General features: G+C 35.4%; 1 protein-coding gene and 1 long non-coding RNA gene across 3 annotated transcripts in view; both read right to left on the reverse strand.

Annotated features, from left to right (window-relative positions):
• Positions 1 to 19,734, reverse strand: part of LOC127698938 (golgin subfamily A member 5-like) — a 324,899-nt gene that overhangs the window by 98,380 nt on the left and 206,785 nt on the right. For both annotated transcript variants that reach the window (XM_052202700.1, XM_052202699.1), the window contains exon 10: positions 9,653 to 9,751. In XM_052202700.1, the coding sequence (XP_052058660.1) occupies positions 9,653 to 9,751 (99 nt within the window). The remainder of the gene's footprint in view (positions 1 to 9,652; positions 9,752 to 19,734) is intronic.
• LOC127699034 (uncharacterized) lies at positions 1,582 to 5,878 on the reverse strand. The gene is made up of 2 exons (XR_007981029.1): positions 4,991 to 5,878; positions 1,582 to 2,290 (listed from the first exon to the last, which is right to left on the reverse strand). It is a non-coding gene; the product is annotated as an uncharacterized LOC127699034 (long non-coding RNA).

The following is a 19,734-nucleotide window of genomic DNA, read 5'->3' on the forward strand; positions in this document are numbered from 1 at the left end:
GATGTGAAAGAACTTCAATAGGTGATCATGAGAAGCTATATAATCAAAAGGGACATAAAAAGAATAGCCGAATCCATTTAGGGTCTTTGCCTGAGGTAGCTGGAACCTTAGTTTCTTGATAATATCATAATCTAACAACGTAGATACAAGTATCTTGTTTTAGGGAGAGACAAATCATACTTTGTAAAAAAACACTCTGATTCAAACAAAAAATACTTTGAAACTGATATTATTCAGAGATTGACAAAATATTTGCTACATTTGGAGAATGTGTTTTTCAAAAAAAATCCCCATTCCCATGGGAACAAACTGTGCTACTTTTCTTGCCAACTTATTCCTTTATTCCTATGAGGCAGACAAAATATATCCTATTGAACTTATACTAAAGCCTGGAAAGAGCCTGTGTCGCTCACCTAGGTCTATACGCAGCTAACAAAAAGAAGGTAAAAATCGTCTTCTAAGGGTGATAACGGACTACTTCTGCAATATCAATTTATTTGTAGAACTTGTCTTACTGATCAATTTTGCATTTAAAGTTTATATTTATCAATTACAGTTTTTAAGATAATAGGGATAACATAAAACAAGAGGCTCTCAAGAGCCTGAATCGCTCACCTGTATTTCAGAGAAGATTTTTAAATGTTGGCAAACTTGATGAACAAATTGTGTAAAATTGTCTTTAAAGGGCAATAACTCCTTAAGGGGTCAATTGACAATTTTGGTCATATTAACTTTTTTGTAGATCTTACTTTGCTGAACATTATTGCTGCTTACAGTTTATATATGTCTATAATAATATTCAAAATAATAACAAATAAAATGCTCCGCTGGGGCGCAGCTTGATACGACCGCAGAGGTCGAACCCTGAACAGTTGGGGCAAGTATGGACACAACATTCAAGCTTGATACAGCACTGAATTTGGATTGTGATTAAATAATTGACACAGCATAGGTTTCTGACACAGAATAAATGTGGTATAAGAACTTAAAATTTTTTAATTTATCTATTCAAACCATATCATTATTATTTGCTTTTATATATAAATCAGAAATAACCAATTTAAAATGGAAAATTTTAAAGAAAAAAGGGGAAAACCCCCCCCCCCCCCAAATTTTTTGAACCCCATTATGATTCATCACCCCCAAATTCAATCCCAGCCTTCCCTTTGTGGTATGGTACCTTGCAGTACACATACATGTGATTGACTGTGAAACTAAGATCAGGAGTTTTGGAGATTAGGACTCAGATCAGGATGTTTTTAATCAACATAAATTCTGTCGTAAATGTAACCCTGTGCTGTAGAAATTGTCTGTTAAAGTGTGTTTTCTTCAACTTTCCATCCGAATGTATTATGTTTATAGTACCTTTGTACTTATAAATTTTCTCTATCTTTTTAAACTTTCAACTTGTTCAATCTAACATTCTTCTTTTTCAGTATGTTCTTTAAATTTTTTAGGTCATATCTTTTTTACCATTATTCATTGCAATCAGAATATTTGCTTATCTATCTGCAGGTAGATCTTTTATTTTTATCTTTATGCAAGTAGCTTTTTTTTTTTTTATCATTATATGCAAGTAGCTTTTTAATGAATGATAAGTAACACATTCAAACTGTAATCATGGCTCATAGTTATTATATAAATTTCAAGTTAAGCCTTGAAAGGAAGTATAGAACCCTCAAATAATTTTCAAATTATTATTTTTTTATTTGTCCTAAAACATTTAAAATCATTTAATTACCATCCTTTTATGATTATTTGTTTAATTTATATTTTATTTATATTCTTTTAAAAATTTAAATTATTTAAAGGAAAGTAACTTAAAACAGGATAAATCAAGGGAAGTAACCCAACATTCATTTTAAATAAACAAAGTTTTATTACACAACAGCAGTTAGCCTGAGGTAAAAATCGTTTATTACCAGTATGTTTGACACCCAAGGTGACAAGTGAGGCCATATAATTATGCATGTTAATTGATTTACAGGTAAAATATAACTTCAGTAATGTCAGGTACACCAGATATGTTGGGCTGAAATTTTTCATTCATGAAATATTTCATACACAGGATTTTTTTGTCTTCAACGGGAGGTTGGGAGGAGAGGGATTATTGTTCTCCCGTCGGAAGGTTCACATGTATGAACTGTACAATTTCAGAGAGATCCATACACTTGAACACAAGTTATTGTCTGGAAACAAGAAAAATGCTTGTTTTTTGGACCCAAATTCCTAAACATTTAGGGCAATTACCCCCAAACTCAAACCCAGCTTTCTCTTTGTGATATGGAACCTTGCAGTACAATTTCATAAAGATCCATACACTTACACACAAGTTATTGTCCTGAAACTAGAAAAATGCTTGTTTTTTTGCCCCTTTATGGCCCCTAATTCCTCAAATTTCTAGGGAATTACCCCCAAAATCAATCCCAGCCTTCCCTTTGTGGTTTGGTACCTTGCAGTACAATTTCAGAGAGATCCATACACTTGAACACAAGTTATTGTCTGGAAACAAGAAAAATGCTTATTTTTGGCCCCTTTTTGGCCCCTTATTCCTAAACGTTGTGGGCAATTACCCCCAAAATCAATTCCAGCTTTCCCTTTGTGATATGGAACCTTATGGTACAATGTCAGAGAGATCCATACACTTACACACAAGTTATTGTCATGAAACTAGAAAAATGCTTGTTTTTTCCCCCTTTTTGGCCCCTAATTCCTAAAATTTGGAGGCAATTACCCCCAAAATCAATCCCAGCATTCCCTTTGTGATATGGAACCTTGTGGTACAATGTCAGAGAGATCCATACACTAACACACAAGTTATGTCTGGAAGTTACAAAAATGCTTATTTTTGGCCCCTCTTTGGCCCCTAATTCCTTAACTGTTGGTACCATAACCCCCAAAATCAATCCCCTTCTTCCTTTTGTGGTATTGAACCTTATGGTAAAATTTCATAGAGATCCATTCACTTAAACTAAAGTTAGAGTGCGAAAACCAATGTGTCTTCGGACGACAACACCAGACGACGACGACGATGACGCCAACATCATACCAATATACGACCACAAAATTTTTTTTCGGTCGTATAAAAACTGCAAAATTTTGTTAGAACTACCAATTCGGTGGCAGCAACCCAACAATGAGTTGTTCGATTTGTCTGATAATTTCAGGGCTGATAGATCTTGACCAATTAAACAATTTTACCCCATGTCACATTTGCTCTAAAAGATTTAGTTTTTGAGATATAAGCCAAAAACTGCATTTGACCCTTATGTTCTATTTTTAGCCATGGCGGCCATGTTTGTCGATGGATACAAACTTCGGATACAATTTATAAACAAGATACCCTAAGGAACATTTAGTTAAAGTTTGAAGGTAATTGGCCCAGTAGTTTCAGAGGAGAAGATTTTTAAATGTAAGCAAACTTGATGAACAAATTGTGTAAAATTGTCTTTAAAGGGCAATAACTCCTTAAGGGGTCAATTGACAATTATGGTCATATAAACTTTTTTGTAGATCTTACTTTGCTGAACATTATTGCTGCTTACAGTTTATATATATCTATAATAATATTCAAAATAATAACAAATAAAATGCTCCGCAGTGCGCAGCTTGATACGACCGCAGAGGTCGAACCCTGAACAGTTGGGGCAAGTATGGACACAACATTCAAGCTTGATACAGCTCTGAATTTGGATTGTGATTAAATATTTGACACGGCATAGGTTTCTGACACAGAATAAATGTGGTCTAAGAACTTAAAAATTTTAAATTGGACATTCACCTATTATGGTCCAATATCCAAAATCTAAATACATGGTTAGATTCAGCATATCAAAGAACCCCAAGAATTCAATTTTTGATGAAATCCAACAAAGTTTAATTTTGGACCCTTTTGACCTCAATGTGGACAAAGTTGATAACGGGGCCCAAAAATCAAAAATCTCAATACATGGTTAGATTCAGCATATCAAAGAACCCCATATATTCAATTTTTGTTGAAATCAAACAAAGTTTAATTTTGGACCCCGATTTGGACCAACTTGAAAACTGGGCCCATAATCAAAAATCTAAATACATGTTTAGATTCAGCATATCAAAGAACCCTAAAAATTCAATTTTTGTTAAAATCAAACTAAGTTTAATTTTGGACCCTTTGGACCATAATGTAGACCAATTTGAAAACGGAACCAAAAATTAAGAATCTAAATACACGGTTAGATTCGGCATATCAAAGAACCCCAATAATTCAATTTTTGATGAAATCAAACAAAGTTAAATTTTGGACCCTTTGGACCTCAATGTGGACCAATTTAAAAACGGGGCCCATAATCCAAAAACTTAATACACGGTTAGATTCAGCATATTAAAGAACCCCAAGAATTCAAGAATAAAACCCCATTGAAATTGATCAAGAAATAAGCAATTTATACAAAGTATCTTCTTTTGCACAATACTGTGCAATTGAATATTTCTTGCTATTGCGCAATACTGTGCAATTGAAGATTTCTTGCTATTGCGCAATACTGTGCAATTGAAGATTTCTTGCTATTGTGCAATACTGTGCAATTGAAAATTTCTTGCTATTGCACAACACTTATTATATAATAATTTACACATCCTGTTTGGTGTGTATCTCCTACCATATCATTATTATTTGCTTTTAAATATAAATCAGAAATAACCAACTTAAAATGGAAAATTTTAAAAGAAAAAAAAAAGGAAAAAAAGAAAAAAAAGAAAAAAAAAAAATCCCCCCCCAAATTTTTTGAACCCCCTTATGATTCATCACCCCCAAACTCAATCCCAGCCTTCCCTTTGTGGTATGGTACCTTGCAGTACAATTTCAGAGAGATCCATACACTTGAACACAAGTTATTGTCTGGAAACTAGAAAAATGCTTATTTTTGGCCTCTTTTTGGCCCCCAATTCCTAAACGTTTCGGGCAATTACCCCCAAACTCAATTCCAGCTTTCCCTTTGTGATATGGAACCTTGTAGTACAATTTCAGAAATATCCAAACACTTACACACAAGTTATTGTCATGAAACTAGAAAAATGCTTGTTTTTTGCCCCTTTTTTGGCCCCTAATTCCTAAAATTTTGAGGCAATTACCCCCAAAATCAATTACAGCCTTCCCTTTGTGATATGGAACCTTGTGGTACAATGTCAGAGAGATCCATACACTTACACACAAGTTATTGTCTGGAAGTTACAAAAATGCTTATTTTTGGCCCCTAATTCCTTAACTGTTGGTACCATAACCCCCAAAATCAATCCCAACCTTCCTTTCGTGGTATAGAACCTTATGGTAAAATTTCATGGAGATCCATTCACTTAAACTAAAGTTAGAGTGCGAAAACCAATGTGTCTTCGGACGACGCCGGACGATGCCAGACGACGACGACGACGACGCCGACGCCAACGTCATACCAATATACGACCAAAAAATTTTTAATTTTTGCGGTCGTATAAAAACTGCAAAATTTTTTTAAAACTACCAATTCGGTGGCAGCAACCCAACAATGGGTTGTTCGATTCATCTGAAAATTTCAGAGCTGATAGATCTTGACCAATTGAACAATTTTACCCCCATGTCAGATTTGCTCTAAAAGCTTTAGTTTTTGAGATATAAGCCAAAAACTGCATTTGACCCCTATGTTCTATTTTTAGCCATGGCGGCCATGTTTGTCGATGGATCAAAACTTCGGATACAATTTACAAACTAGATACCCTAAGGAACATTTAGTTAAAGTTTGAAGGTATTTGGCCCTGTAGTTTCAGAGGAGAAGATTTTTGAAATAGTTTACGACGACAGACGACGACGACGGACGCCAAGTGATGGCATAAGCTCACATGGGGCCCTTCGGGCCCGGTGAGCTAAAAATGTTAAAATCGTCATTAAAGGGCAATTACTCCAATAAGGGGCCAACTGACGATTTTTGGCCATGCAGACTTATGTAGATCACGTCTTGTTGATCATTATTACTTATGAAGTTTACGTCTATCTGTTATAATTTTAATGATCATAGGCAAAAAAAAAAAAGGAGAATTTGTCATTTAAGGGCAATAACTCCTACAAGAAGTCGTCTGAAAGTTTTAATGTAAATATACAGACGGTAGATCTCCTTATTCTGAATATTTTTGCTCCTGTCTCTATCTATAGTTGTTTTAAAGCTTTGACAATTAAGCCTTAAGAATTTCCATCTCTATTCAAATGTCTACTAGTAGAGTTGAATAATCATACAGTATATCAACAATTAACTCCCAGTTGTTCTCCAGATATATTTTGGTTACAATTAAACATGAACCTAGGGCTGACAAAATTGAAACATTTACTTGCAAATCTCGAGATCCAACATTGAAAGAGACATACCTTTTAGTGTGGCTGAATAATCAAACAAAATTCCAACAAGTTACTCAAACATGTACTCTAGGGAAATGCCTTGACCTTAATTAACTCTTAACACAGAGCATGTTTTTCTTGCTTTGCAATAAAATCAAAATCTGCAACTTTGTGGTCTGCCATGTCACTACATTTATTACTTGATGATAACATAATCATAATCTTGTTTTAGGGAGAGGCAAATCATAGTTTGTAAAAAACCACTCGGATTCAAACAAAAAATACTTTGAAACTGACATTATTCAGATTGGCAAAAAAAAAAATTTGTAAGGGTTCCGCGGAACCCAGTGTCTCGCCTACTTTTGCTGTTAGTCGCAGGCTCAACAAAAATGGGGAAAAAATTATTAAACATTTTCCTCTAGATACTATCTTTGATTGTAAGAAGCTTCTATCCAAGTTTTTTTTAAAAATCCAGGATGGTTTATGAATCTAATAACTGTTTTAAAAACTTTAACTGCAGACTGTATGTAATGTTAACTGGAAGAAAAACTAAGTCCATTTATAAGTAATATATGGAAAAACAGGAAATAAATTTTTACAAAATTTCCCTCTAGATACTAGCTTTTGATCATAAACAAGCTTCTGTCCAAGTTTGGTACAAATCCAGGATAGTTTAAGAAAGTTATTAAAATTTTAAAAACTTTAACCACAGAGTGAATGTGTAATGTTAACTGGCAGAAAAACTAAGTCCATTTATAAGTAAAATACGGATAAATAGGATTTTTTTTTTTACAAAATTTACTTCTGGTTACTATCTTATGATCATAAACAAGCTTCTGTCCAAGTTTGGTAAAAATCCAGGATAGTTTAAGAAAGTTATTAAAATTTCAAAAACTTTAACCACAGAGTGAATATTTTGGCTGCCGCCGACAACGACGACAGAATGTAGAATCGCTATGTCTCGCTTTTGGGACAAAAAGGAGAATTCGTCATTTAAAGGGCAATAACTCCTACAAAAAGTCGTCTGACAGTTTTGATGTAAATATACAGAAGGTAGATCTCCTTGTTTTTTTCTTGCTTTGCGATAAAATCAAAATCTGGAACTTTGTGGTCTGCCATGTCACTGAATTTATATTGGAGTGGCTATTACTTACTATATATTTTTCAAACCAACTTGATTAGAAAACTTAACACAAAACTGTGCAGTTATTCTAACTTGACTAAAGCATAAATGAAAAGTTACACAACAAATTCCTCTAGATAATAAAATTCCTGGCCTTAAAACTTTCAAGAAAATGAGAAAACTAAATGTGAATATAACAATTTTGTATAGCAGAAAAGAAAGGATATGGGGTATCCATTCACGACACAAAATCAGTACATGCACAGTAAAAAACACAAAAAGCAAAGGAGGAACAGCACTTTTTTGGTTGTTCTTCGTCTCAAAGTCACAATGAGGCCTTATACATGGAGCAAACACTCTCACCTCACTGCAAGTTTATGACAGACCATAGAAAGTTTGATCTGAAACCCGGTTTTTGGCGGAGTTCTTGTTGCTAAGTTTAGTTTTCGATGTTTGTTTTTTGTGTACTGTTGTTTGTTTTTTGGTTATTTTCTGTTTTTGCCATGGCACTGTCAGTTTGTTTTTGATTTATGAGTTTGAATATCCCATTGGTATCTTTCGGCTCTTTTTTAAAAGTTATTCTTCAAAAGCACAACAATATATATAGGAAAATATGTATAACGGGATGACATATTATCTCTAAATAATGCTGATTTAAATAAAAGAAGAATGTGTCTGAGGACACAAATGCCCCCGCTCAAGCTTTGCAATTTTCCAAATTAAAAAGGACATAACTCTAGAACGGTAAACGACTCACAACCCAAATTTGAACTATGTCTTTGTGTTGTGGTTCTCAGCATTGTGTATGAGTTTCATAAAATTTGGATGAGGCAAACTTTAGAGTGCGAACATGAAAATGGGACGGACGGAAAGATGGACGGACGGATAGTCAAGGGTAACACTTAATGCCCCCGTTGCCTACGGCTGGGGCATACAAAATATACCAATGAAATCTATCCTTCTAACAACTCCAGCAACATTTAATTTTTGTCTTATTTTTAACCTTAACATTAGAATTTCTTATTTACATTCTCAATTTATAACAAACTAAAGGACTTTTCCTTTTCTGTTTTGACATTTCTTATATTTGGTGTTAATGTTCCAATGGATCTTTCTTATGAAGTGAACATTTCTCAGCTGGTTCCATATATGTAGGATTGCAGCATTAATTACCCCACCTCTCCTTTTATAAATAAATCATTACAACCATAAAGTTGTTGTGATTGTATGTACAAAGCTTATGATCATCCCAAAAATCATTTATATCCTCTTAACAACAAGATTCACTTGCAAAGCCTCTCCTTATGTTTAGAGAAACTATACCATCTTGTCATAGTAAAACAAGTTTATGAGAAATCAGCTTAAGAGTGGCATTGAGAGAGGAGGATTACTAAAGTTAAGAGCTGCTTTAAGTTTCCCTGTAATCAAAGGTATTTCCTAGCTTACCTTTTTGGAGAGGAGCAGACATCCTAACAATAAAAAGGAACTTTTTTTCAGCTGTAATATGTTAAACTTTAGAACTTATCAAAACAGTCATGATTTTTTTATTTCATGTTGGACAAAGAAATAGGAGCATTAAGGCCAAGTTTTGGCCAAAGAAAATCACAAGTTTTTGTGAACTATTTCAAATTTGAACATACTGTTTGGAAATGCATTAGACCAAGAAATATTTATGATTAATACATTTGATGTAATGACATCAAAATTACGTCAAAATAAGTGCCCTTTCAACATAAAAGAAGGAAAATGCTGAATTAAGCAGATTTCCATGTATATCTCCTATGTGGAAACATCCTTTCCAGCCAAGAATTCTACAAAATAATTTTTGGAAGCTTTAGTATAGCTATTTAAGTAATCTCACCAAATATACAGTTGTTTCTTGGGTGCCCATATACTTTTCCAATCCACAATATACTTAAAAGTTGATGTCATGGTTTGTTGCCATGGTAACTCGTTAAATGTAAAATATGTTATTATTTTTTTATCACCTTGTACTAAAGTATATAGTAAGGATTAATTAAGAACATGTATAATAACTTTTTAAAATTGCACTAATATTTGGGCCTTATTGCCTCTTTTTCTTTAGAGTTCTGGATTCTGGATATGTAGACAATAAATATAAAGTAATTGGGAAGATCATCTAAAATAATTTCTCAGTGAAACCATTCTGCATTTGATATACAAACCTGATTTTGTAATTTTTCAATGTCAGCTTCTCTATCTGCTATCTTATTTTGAAATGCTGTTTTTTGCCTATTAATTTCTTCAACAGTATACTGGAGCTCCTTGAAAATAACAGTTAAATTAGTAACTATAGTTTTAGCTGATGCACTACTTTTGTAGTCAGTTGATACATTTAAAATTTTAGATCAGCATTTTTAAAGTTCCCTCTTCAACAACAAAGAAATTGCTTCAATACATAGTTGGTTACTGTGATGCAGCTTTCCTTATTAAAATCAAAATTTTTAAAGGTTTTTCAACAGATAGTTGAAACTATTAAAGTGCAAATTCTTAAATATATTGAGAGCTTGACAAGTTGACAAGTTTAAGTAAATTCCAGAGATGAAATAAGACTGAAATTCAAGACAAGTTTTTACTTTCAAATTTAGAGACATCTTTTAATGAGAAACAACTACCGGGTACTATAAAACTACATATTGAAGTCATTGGCATATGTAAACAAAATGGCAATGGCCATATTTGGAACTTTCGTCGAATTCTGATTGAAGCCAGATTGTATAGTGCTGCTTTCAGTGCAAAGGATATCCTTCACAACCAATAGGCAATATAAAATTAACTAAATCAAACAGTTTCTCAAAATGTATGGCAAAGATTCAAATGTAGCAGCACATAGAATTAACAAGTGATAAGGCAATTAACCATTTAGGGTTTTTGACAGAAATGTGTTGCTGACAAATTGAGAGATGGGTACATGGACATAGGTAAACAGGATATAATACACTCTTTTGGGAGTTCATATTCATATTCCTGTCCCAAGTCTGGACATCTTGGCATTGGTTGCTTTTTATCATGTCTATCTGAAGAATTTGGTGTTGATATGGTAGATCTCTGATTCTTTTGCATCTAATTTATTCACAACTTTTTTTTAAGACTCAAGAGTAATTGAGAGCTTGATATATCATATCGATACCTGTTTATTGTTGAAGATTGAATATTGACCTCTATTTGTGTCATTGGGCTACTGTCTCATTGATGTGGACCCCATATCTCATGTCATTCTTATTGGCCCGATGCTTTCACCTTATTACAGATGATGTCAAGTAATGATCACTTTTAAAAAAATATGTGGTATGAATGCCAATGAGACAACAATGGCATGGACTTAACAACCAAAAGTCACCAGAGCCTTCAACAAGGAGCAAAACACATACTGATGGTCAGTTATAAAAGGCCCCAACATGACAAAAGGTGAAACAATTTAAATGAAAATAAATGGGGAATGTGTCCATGGGACACAGATGATGTATGTCCCCCTTGCATATAACGTTATAAAGGGACATAACTCAAGAACTGTAAAAGTGACGCCACCCAAATTTGTACATGATCTGAGTTTTGTAGTAATAAGCATTGTTTAGAAGTTTCATAACATTTAATTGAGGTAAACTTAAGTTAGAGAACAGAAACGAATATTTCAGTAATTTTTCATTTGTAAAGGGGCATACCTCTATAACGGTAAAAGTGATACCACCAAAATTCAAACTTGATCTGTGTTTTGTGGTAATAAGCATTGTGTATAAGTTTCATAACATTTGGTTGAGGCAAACTAAAGTTAGAGAACGGAAACTAAAAATTCAGCAATTTTTCCATTTGTATAGGGGCATAACTCTAGAACGGTTAAAGTGATGCCACCAAAATTCAAACTTGATCTGCGTTTTGTGGTAATAAGCATTGTGTATAAGTTTCATAACATTTGGTTGAGGCAAACTAAAGTTAGAGAACAGAAACCAATTTTGGGACGTACGTACAGACGGACAAGGGTAAAACCTAATGCCGCCTCCACTACGGCGGGGGCATAAAAAACAGCTGATTTATGTCGGTCATATTTGTTTTTCGTTTATTGTTTCGTAAATGGAAAACAAATATGACAGACAGCAACGAATAACAATCTCTAAACTACAGGCTTCTTACTTGGGAAAGTCACACATAGAATGTTGCAGGGTTAAACTTATTTGTGAGTGCTTAACCCTCTCCTTAATCTGGGACAGTGGTGTTGCAGCTCAACATAAGAACAAACTATAAAAAATTAGTTGAAAATGACTTGAATAATCAGATTGGCAGGGAGGCACAAAAAACAACTAACATAAATACAAATAAAAGAAGAATGTGTCCATAGGACACAGATGCCTCTTTTTTTGGAGAAGACGTTAATAAGTTGAAAAACTTGTGTCTAATCCGTTTGTCCTTTTTGAACAATAAAATATGTTTAAACTACAGATGCCTCTGCTTGTAAATATGCAAGAGTCAATAAACTAATCTAAACCTATTGATGTTTTGTTTTCTTTGAAGCTTAATGACATTTGTTTCTATATGGTGTCATTAGAGATTGCTCTGGGGTTCTTATTGTTCAATAATAAACAGTAATGGGGTAACTAAAGAACAGGAAACGGCAAATTCAGCAATTTTTCAATTTATAAAGGGACATAAATCAAAACGGTGAAAGTGAGGCCACCAAAATTTGAATTTGTTTTGTGTCTGGTGGTAATAAGCATTATGTATAAGTTTCATAACATTTGGTTAAGGCAAACTAAAGTAAGAACAGAACACAATTTTGCGACGGTCATACATAGACAAACAAGGGTAAACCTCCTTCGCCTAGCGGAAGGGACAAAAAAACACAAAGTTCCAATCTAAGAGTACTAGCAGTTACTGAAAGCTAGTTCAAAGCCAACAAAATTTAAATAATCAAAGTGTTTTTGAGCACTGAAGGGTAAAGATTGTATAGATTTTGCAGTTGAAACTAAACATTAAACGGTGACTTTTAGTTGTTAACTTCTATGTCATTTGGTCTCTGGTGGAGAGTTGTCTCATTGGCAATCATACAACATCTTCCTATTTTTATATTATACATTGCATTGTATTAAGCATTGGGAGGCAATATTACATATAAATTGGAGGTATCTTCTTTTGTCCATAATTGTAGTTTATTACTCCTGTTTTATATATTACTTAAACAATGACATCATTGATATTTTCAGATCTGATAAATTCATGCACCATGCACAATTAATCTAATTTTCTTGACAAGTATGGTCATCATTTTGTAATTTGAATATCTAATAAAATGCTCCGCTGGGGCGCAGCTTGATACGACCGCAGAGGTCGAACCCTGAACAGTTGGGGCAAGTATGGACACAACATTCAAGCTTGATACAGCACTGAATTTGGATTGTAATTAAATATTTGACACAGCATAGGTTTCTCACACAGAATGAAAGTGGTCTAAGAACTTTAAAAATTTTAATTTACCTATTCAAACCATATCATTATTATTTGCTTTTATATATAAATCAGAAATAACCAATTTAAAATGGAAAATTTTAAAGAAAAAAAAGGAAAAAAAAATCCCCCCCAATTTTTTGAACCCCCTTATGATTCATCACCCCCAAACTCAATCCCAGCTTTCCCTTTGTGGTATGGTACCTTGCAGTACAATTTCAGAGAGATCCATACACTTGAACACAAGCTATTGTCTGGAAACTAGAAAAATGCTTGTTTTTTTGGCCCCTTTTTGGCCCCAAATTCCTAAACATTTAGGGCAATTACCCCCAAACTCAAACCCAGCTTTTCCTTTGTGATATGGAACCTTGCAGTACAATTTCATAAAGATCCATACACTTACACACAAGTTATTGTCCTGAAACTAGAACTAGAGGCTCTCAAGAGCCTGTGTCGCTCACCTGATTCTACTTTGGTTTTGGAAATCATGTAAAAATAGATTAAAATCATAACAGATACCCTAATAATGAGTGAGGCCAAATTTGGTTTAATATTGGTCCTGTAATTTAATAAGAAATCCTGGTGGCCATCTTGAAAAGTAAATCGGCAACAAAGTAGCAACACTTCATCAGTACCTCATAAGAAACATTTATGCCATGTTTTGGTTTCATTCCATTCAGTGCACCTCTAGAAGAAGCATTTGTATGTATTTCCCATAGGGTCTTATGTTAAAGGAAGTCCCCCCATTGGCAGCCATCATGGATGAAGGATCAGCTTCAAAGTAACAAAACTTAGTCAGCACCTCATAAGGAACATTCATGCCATGTTTGGTTTCAATCCATTCAGTATGTGGTTCTCTAAAAGAAGACATTTGTATGTATTGTCCATAGGGTCCTTTGTTAAACATTGTCCCCATCTGGCGGCCATCGTGGATGAAGGATCAGCTTCAAATTAACAACACTTGGTTAGCACCTCAAAAGGAACATGCATGCCATGTTTGGTTTCATTCCATTCAATGGTTCTCTAAAAGAAAACATTTGTATGTATTTCTCATAGGGTCCTATGTTAAACTAAGTCCTCCGCTGGCGGCCATCTTAGATTATGGATCGGCTTCATAGTAACAACACTTGGTCAGCACCTCATAAAGAACATTCATGCCATGTTTGGTTTCATTACATTCAGTGGTTCTCTTAAAAAAGACATTTGTATGTATTTCCAATAGGGTCCTATGTTAAACTAAGTCCCCCGCTGGCGGCCATCTTGGATAATGGATCAGCATCAAAGTAACAACACTTGGTCAGCACCTCATAAGGAACATTCATGTCATGTTTGGTTTAATTCCATTCAGTGGTTCTCTAAAAGAAGACATTTGTATGTATTTCCCATAGGGTCCTATGTTAAACTAAGTCCCCTGCTGGCGGCCATCTTGGATTATGGATCGGCTTCATAGTAATAACACTTGGTCAGCACCTCATAAGGAACATTCATGCCATGTTTGGTTTCATTCCATTCAGTGGTTCTCTAAAAGAAGACGTTTGTATGTATTTCCCATAGGGTCCTATGTTAAACTAAGTTCTTCGCTGGCAGCCATCTTAGATTATGATTGGCTTCAAAGTAACAATACTCGCTTAGCATCTCATAAGGAACATTCATGCCATGTTTGGTTTCATTCCATTCAGTGGGTCTTTAAAAGAAGACATTTGTATGTATTTCTCATAGGGTCCCATGTTAAACTAAGTCTCCTGCTGGAGGCCATCTTGGATTATGGATCGGCTTCAAATTAACAACACTTGGTCAGCACCTCATAAGAAACATTCATGCCATGTTTGGTTTCATTCCATTTAGTGGTTCTCTAAAAGAAGACATTTGTATGTATTTCCCATACGGTCCTATGTTAAACTAAGTCCCCCGCTGGAGGCCATCTTGGATTATGGATCGGCTTCATAGTAACAACACTTGGTCAACACCTAATAAGGAACATTCATGCCATGTTTGGTTTCATTCCATTCAGTGGTTCTCTAAAAGAAGACATTTGTATGTATTTCCCATAGGGTCCTATGTTAAACTAAGTCCCCCGCTGACGGCCATCTTGGATGATGGATCGGCTTCAAAGTAACAACACTTGGTCAGCACCTCATAAGGAACATTCATGCCATGTTTGGTTTAATTCCATTCAGTGGTTCTCTAAAAGAAAACATTTCTATGTATTTCTCATAGGGTCCTATGTTAAACTAAGTCCTCCGCTGGCGCCCATCTTAGATTATGGATCGGCTTCATAGTAACAACACTTAGTCAGCACCTCATAAAGAACATTCATGCCATGTTTGGTTTCATTGCATTCAGTGGTTCTCTAAAAGAAGACATTTGTATGTATTTCCCATAGGGTCCTATGTTAAACTAAGTCCCCCGCTGGCGGCCGTCTTGGATGATGTATCAGCTTCAAAGTAACAACACTTGGTCAGCACCTCATAAGGAACATTCACGCCATGTTTGGTTTCATTCCATTCAGTGGTTCTCTAAAAGAAGACGTTTGTATGTATTTCCCATAGGGTCCTATGTTAAACTAAGTCCCCCGCTGGCGGCCATCTTGGATTATGGATCGGCTTCAAAGTAACAACACTCGGTCAGCATCTCATCAGGAACATTCATGCCATGTTTGGTTTCATTCCATTCAGTGGTTCTCTAAAAGAAAACATTTGTATGTATTTCTCATAGGGTCCTATGTTAAACTAAGTCCTCCGCTGGCGGCCATCTTAGATTATGAATCGGCTTCATAGTAACAACACTTGGTCAGCACCTCATAAAGAACATTCATGCCATGTTTGGTTTCATTGCATTCAGTGGTTCTCTAAAAGAAGACATTTGTATGTATTTCCCATAGGGTCCTATGTTAAACTAAGTCCCCCGCTGGCGGCCATCTTGGATTATGGATCGGCTTCATAGTAACAACACTTGGTCAGCATCTCATAAGGAACATTCATGCTATGTTTGGTTTCATTCCATTCAGTGGTTCTCTAAAAGAAGACATTTGTATGTATTTCTCATAGGGTCCCATGTTAAACTAAGTCCCCTGCTGGCGACCATCTTGGATTATGGATCGGCTTCAAAGTAACAACACTCGGTCAGCACCTCATAAGAAACATTCATGCCATGTTTGGTTTCATTCCATTTAGTGGTTCTCTAAAAGAAGACATTTGTATGTATTTCCCATAGGGTCCTATGTTAAACTAAGTCCCCCGCTGACAGCCATCTTGGATTATGGATCAGCTTCAAAGTAACAACACTCGGTCAGCTCCGCATAAGGAACATTCATGCCATGTTTGGTTTCAATCCATTCAGTGGTTCTCTAAAAGAAGACATTTGTATGTATTTCCCATAGGGTCCTATGTTAAACTAAGTCCCCCGCTGACGGCCATCTTGGATGATGGATCGGCTTCAAAGTAACAACACTTGGTCAGCACCTCATAAGGAACATTCATGCCATGTTTGGTTTAATTCCATTCAGTGGTTCTCTAAAAGAAAACATTTCTATGTATTTCTCATAGGGTCCTATGTTAAACTAAGTCCTCCGCTGGCGCCCATCTTAGATTATGGATCGGCTTCATAGTAACAACACTTAGTCAGCACCTCATAAAGAACATTCATGCCATGTTTGGTTTCATTGCATTCAGTGGTTCTCTAAAAGAAGACATTTGTATGTATTTCCCATAGGGTCCTATGTTAAACTAAGTCCCCCGCTGGCGGCCGTCTTGGATGATGTATCAGCTTCAAAGTAACAACACTTGGTCAGCACCACATAAGGAACATTCACGCCATGTTTGGTTTCATTCCATTCAGTGGTTCTCTAAAAGAAGACGTTTGTATGTATTTCCCATAGGGTCCTATGTTAAACTAAGTCCCCCGCTGGCGGCCATCTTGGAATATGGATCGGCTTCAAAGTAACAACACTCGGTCAGCATCTCATCAGGAACATTCATGCCATGTTTGGTTTCATTCCATTCAGTGGTTCTCTAAAAGAAAACATTTGTATGTATTTCTCATAGGGTCCTATGTTAAACTAAGTCCTCCGCTGGCGGCCATCTTAGATTATGGATCGGCTTCATAGTAACAACACTTGGTCAGCACCTCATAAAGAACATTCATGCCATGTTTGGTTTCATTGCATTCAGTGGTTCTCTAAAAGAAGACATTTGTATGTATTTCCCATAGGGTCCTATGTTAAACTAAGTCCCCCGCTGGCGGCCATCTTGGATTATGGATCGGCTTCATAGTAACAACACTTGGTCAGCATCTCATAAGGAACATTCATGCTATGTTTGGTTTCATTCCATTCAGTGGTTCTCTAAAAGAAGACATTTGTATGTATTTCTCATAGGGTCCCATGTTAAACTAAGTCCCCTGCTGGCGACCATCTTGGATTATGGATCGGCTTCAAAGTAACAACACTCGGTCAGCACCTCATAAGAAACATTCATGCCATGTTTGGTTTCATTCCATTTAGTGGTTCTCTAAAAGAAGACATTTGTATGTATTTCCCATAGGGTCCTATGTTAAACTAAGTCCCCCGCTGACAGCCATCTTGGATTATGGATCAGCTTCAAAGTAACAACACTCGGTCAGCTCCTCATAAGGAACATTCATGCCATGTTTGGTTTCAATCCATTCAGTGGTTCTCTAAAAGAAGACATTTGTATGTATTTCCCATAGGGTCCTATGTTAAACTAAGTCCCCCGCTGGCGGCCATCTTGGATGATGGATGGGCTTCAAAGTAACAACACTTGATCAGCACCTCATAAAGAACATTCATGCCATGTTTGGTTTCATTCCATTCAGTGGTTCTCTAGAAGAAGTTCAAAATGTAAAAAGTTAACAACGACGACGACGACGGACGACGGACGCCAAGTGATGAGAAAAGCTCACTTGGCCCTTCGGGCCAGGTGAGCTAAAAATGCTTGTTTTTTTGCCATTTTATGGCCCCTAATTACTAAAATTTTGAGGGAATTACCACCAAAATCAATCCCAGCCTTCCCTTTGTGGTATGGTACCTTGTAGTACAATTTCAGAGAGATCCATACACTTGAACACAAGTTATTGTCTGGAAACTAGAAAAATGCTTATTTTTTTACCCTTTTTGGCCCCTTATTCCTAAACTTTTTGGGCAATAACCCCCAAAATCAATTCCAGCTTTCCCTTTGTGATATGGAACCTTGTTAAGTACAATTTCATAAAGATCCATACACTAACACACAAGTTATTGTCATGAAACAAGAAAAAATGCTTGTTTTTTGCCCCTTTTTGGCCCCTAATTCCTAAATTTTGGAGGCAATTACCCCCAAAATCAATCCCATAATTCCCTTTGTGATATGGAACCTTGTGATACAATGTCAGAGAGATCCATACACTTACACACAAGTTATTGTCATGAAACTAGAAAAATGCTTGTTTTTTGCCCCTTTTTGGCCCCTAATTCCTAAAATTTGAAGGCAATTACCCCCAAAATCAATCCCAGCATTCCCGTTGTGATATGGAACCTTGTGGTACAATTTCAGAGAAATCCATACACTTACACACAAGTTATGTCTGGAAGTTACAAAAATGCTTATTTTTGGCCCCTAATTCCTTAACTGTGGGTACCATAACCCCCAAAATCAATCCCCACCTTCCTTTTGTGGTATTGAACCTTATGGTAAAATTTCATTGAGATCCATTCAAATAAACTAAAGTAAGAGTGCAAAAAATAATGTGTCTTCGGATGGCGACGACGACGACGCCAACATCATACCAATATACGACCACAAAAATTTTTTTCCGGTCGTATAATAAAATGCTCCGCTTGGCGCAGCTTGGTACGACCACAGAGGTCGAACCCTGAACAGTTGGGGCAAGTATGGACACAACATTCAAGCTTGATACAGCTCTGAATTTGGATTGTAATTAAATATTTGACACAGCATAGGTTTCTGACACAGAATGAATGTAGTCTAAGAACTTAAATTTTTTAATTTACCTATTATGGTCCAATATCCAAAATCTAAATACATATACGGTTAGATTCAGCATATCAAAGAACCCCAAGAATTCAATTTTTGTTAAAATCAAATTAAGTTTAATTTTGGACCCTTTCGACCTTGATGTAGACCAATTTGAAAACGGGACCAAAAATTAAGAATCTAAATACACGGTTAGATTCAGCATATCAAAGAACCCCAATATTTCAATTTTTGATGAAATCAAACCATATCAATATTATTTGCTTTTATATATATAAATCAAAAATAACCAACTTAAAATGGAAAATTTTAAAGAAAATGAAAAAAGGAAAAAAAGGAAAAAAAATAAAATAAAATGCTCCGCAGGGCGTAGCTTGATACGACCGCAGAGGTCGAACCCTGAACAGTTGGGGCAAGTATGGACACAACATTCAAGCTTGATACAGCTTTGCATTTGGATTGTGATTAAATATTTGACACAGCATAGGTTTCTGACACAGAATGAATGTGGTCTAAGAACTTAAAAATTTTAAATTGGACATTCACCTATTATGGTCCAATATCCAAAATCTAAATACATGGTTAGATTCAACATATCAAAGAACCCCAAGAATTCAATTTTTGATGAAATCAAACAAAGTTTAATTTTGGACCCTTTTGACCTCAATGTGGACAAAGTTGATAACGGGGCCCAAAAATCAAAAATCTAAATACATGGTAAGTTTCAGCATATCAAAGAACCCCATATATTCAATTTTTGTTGAAATCAAACAAAGTTTAATTTTGGACCCCGATTTGGACCAACTTGAAAACTGGGCCCA

Source organism: Mytilus californianus, unplaced genomic scaffold (assembly GCF_021869535.1).
Source record: "Mytilus californianus isolate M0D057914Y unplaced genomic scaffold, xbMytCali1.0.p SCAF_4, whole genome shotgun sequence".
In the NCBI taxonomy this organism is placed as follows: Eukaryota; Metazoa; Mollusca; class Bivalvia; order Mytilida; family Mytilidae; genus Mytilus; species Mytilus californianus.